General features: G+C 41.9%; 1 protein-coding gene across 1 annotated transcript in view; it reads right to left on the bottom strand.

Annotated features, from left to right (window-relative positions):
* Positions 1-458: 458 nt before the first annotated feature.
* Positions 459-1,377, bottom strand: part of LOC107584732 (DENN domain-containing protein 5A-like) — a 27,902-nt gene continuing 26,983 nt past the window's right edge. The window contains exon 4 of the mRNA XM_016271447.1: positions 459-706. Within this exon, the coding sequence (XP_016126933.1) occupies positions 459-706 (248 nt within the window). The remainder of the gene's footprint in view (positions 707-1,377) is intronic.

Raw genomic sequence — 1,377 nt, 5'->3', positions numbered from 1 at the left:
ATATTAGAATTTTTTCTGAAGCATCATGTGTCTCTAAAAACTGTCTCTAAAAACTAGAGTAAAAGCAGCTGAAAATTCAGCTGTCATCACATGAATAAATTTAATTTTAAAATATAGTACAACAGAAAACAGTTTTTAAACTGTAATTATATTTCACAATATTACTGTATTTTTCATCCAATAAATGCAGTCTTGGTGAGCATAAGAGACTATCAAAAACATTTAAAAAAATAAATAAATAAATATACATTTATATATATATATCTTTTAATTGGGTAGAATTAGGATTTCAGCCTAATTACCAGAAATATCTAACGGCCGGGTGATATTGACGCATGACCTAATGAGATTTAAGCATGAGTCTTTTCTTTAACTGGGATGCGTGTGAGGCCAGACAGACTATGATGATCACCACCTATAAGGCTGCAGCACTAATTCTTTAATAAAACCACATGACATCATCCTGTACCGAATCGCAGGATGAGTCGGTTCTCTGGGAGTGAGTGTGTGTCACGCACCTCTTGGGGAAGTTCCAGCTTGGTGCGGTCATCCTGGCCGTTGGAGTGCAGACCCATGAGGTAGGGCACAGGAGCGTCCAGGAAGTGGAGCAGTGAAGCGGGCAGGATAGGCACGTACACATGCTGCCATTGGAAGGGGAACATTAAGGCTGTGATGCTCTCCGCTACCGTCATCAGCCGCTGGTAATCTGGACAGAGACAAATTCAGACACGTCACTCAGTGTGCATGCTTTATTAATCCGTTAACATGAGCGCGGAAAAAATAGTAATGTGAACCTGGCATTATGTGTTTGCGCTGCGAGTGTGCAAGAGAGCGCGCGAGCGCGCGAGCGCTGAATGGATAAACACTGGCAAGAATTAAAAAGAAATGCAATTTATTAACTTTAGTGACGATGTGACACTGCCTCGACTGTGCAAGTGACAATTCCTGTGTCAACTGTGCAGCGTGCAGTTCGACAATAAACAGACGCGATGTGGTGATTTGAAGCCATTTGTGTATTTTGAGAGCGCGGTGATTCACTCAGGCCATTTGTGAAATTACGTCTCACACAAGGTTTTCAAATTACTTTATAAGTTATTTAATGAAGAAATATGAAGCTGAGTACCTTATTATCTATATTCATTATAATTACTTCACCCGCACCGGACAGAGACTGAGACAGTGCCGCGGCATGTCGTGCCAAACCTCTTACGGTAGCGTCATCAGCTTGAGATCGTTTTTTTGAGATCGGCCTTTTAGAGACCGCCAATCAATCATTCCAACGTGATTATCGGCCGATAGTGATCGGTGGCCGATCAATCGGAGCACCCCTAAAAATAACCCATAGCAGATCTATACAGGTGGAGCTAGGGAAGGTGG

This window comes from Sinocyclocheilus grahami, unplaced genomic scaffold (assembly GCF_001515645.1).
Source record: "Sinocyclocheilus grahami isolate Dianchi unplaced genomic scaffold, SAMN03320097.WGS_v1.1 scaffold62.1, whole genome shotgun sequence".
Taxonomy (NCBI): Eukaryota; Metazoa; Chordata; class Actinopteri; order Cypriniformes; family Cyprinidae; genus Sinocyclocheilus; species Sinocyclocheilus grahami.
This window is presented reverse-complemented; position numbering and strand designations above follow the sequence as displayed.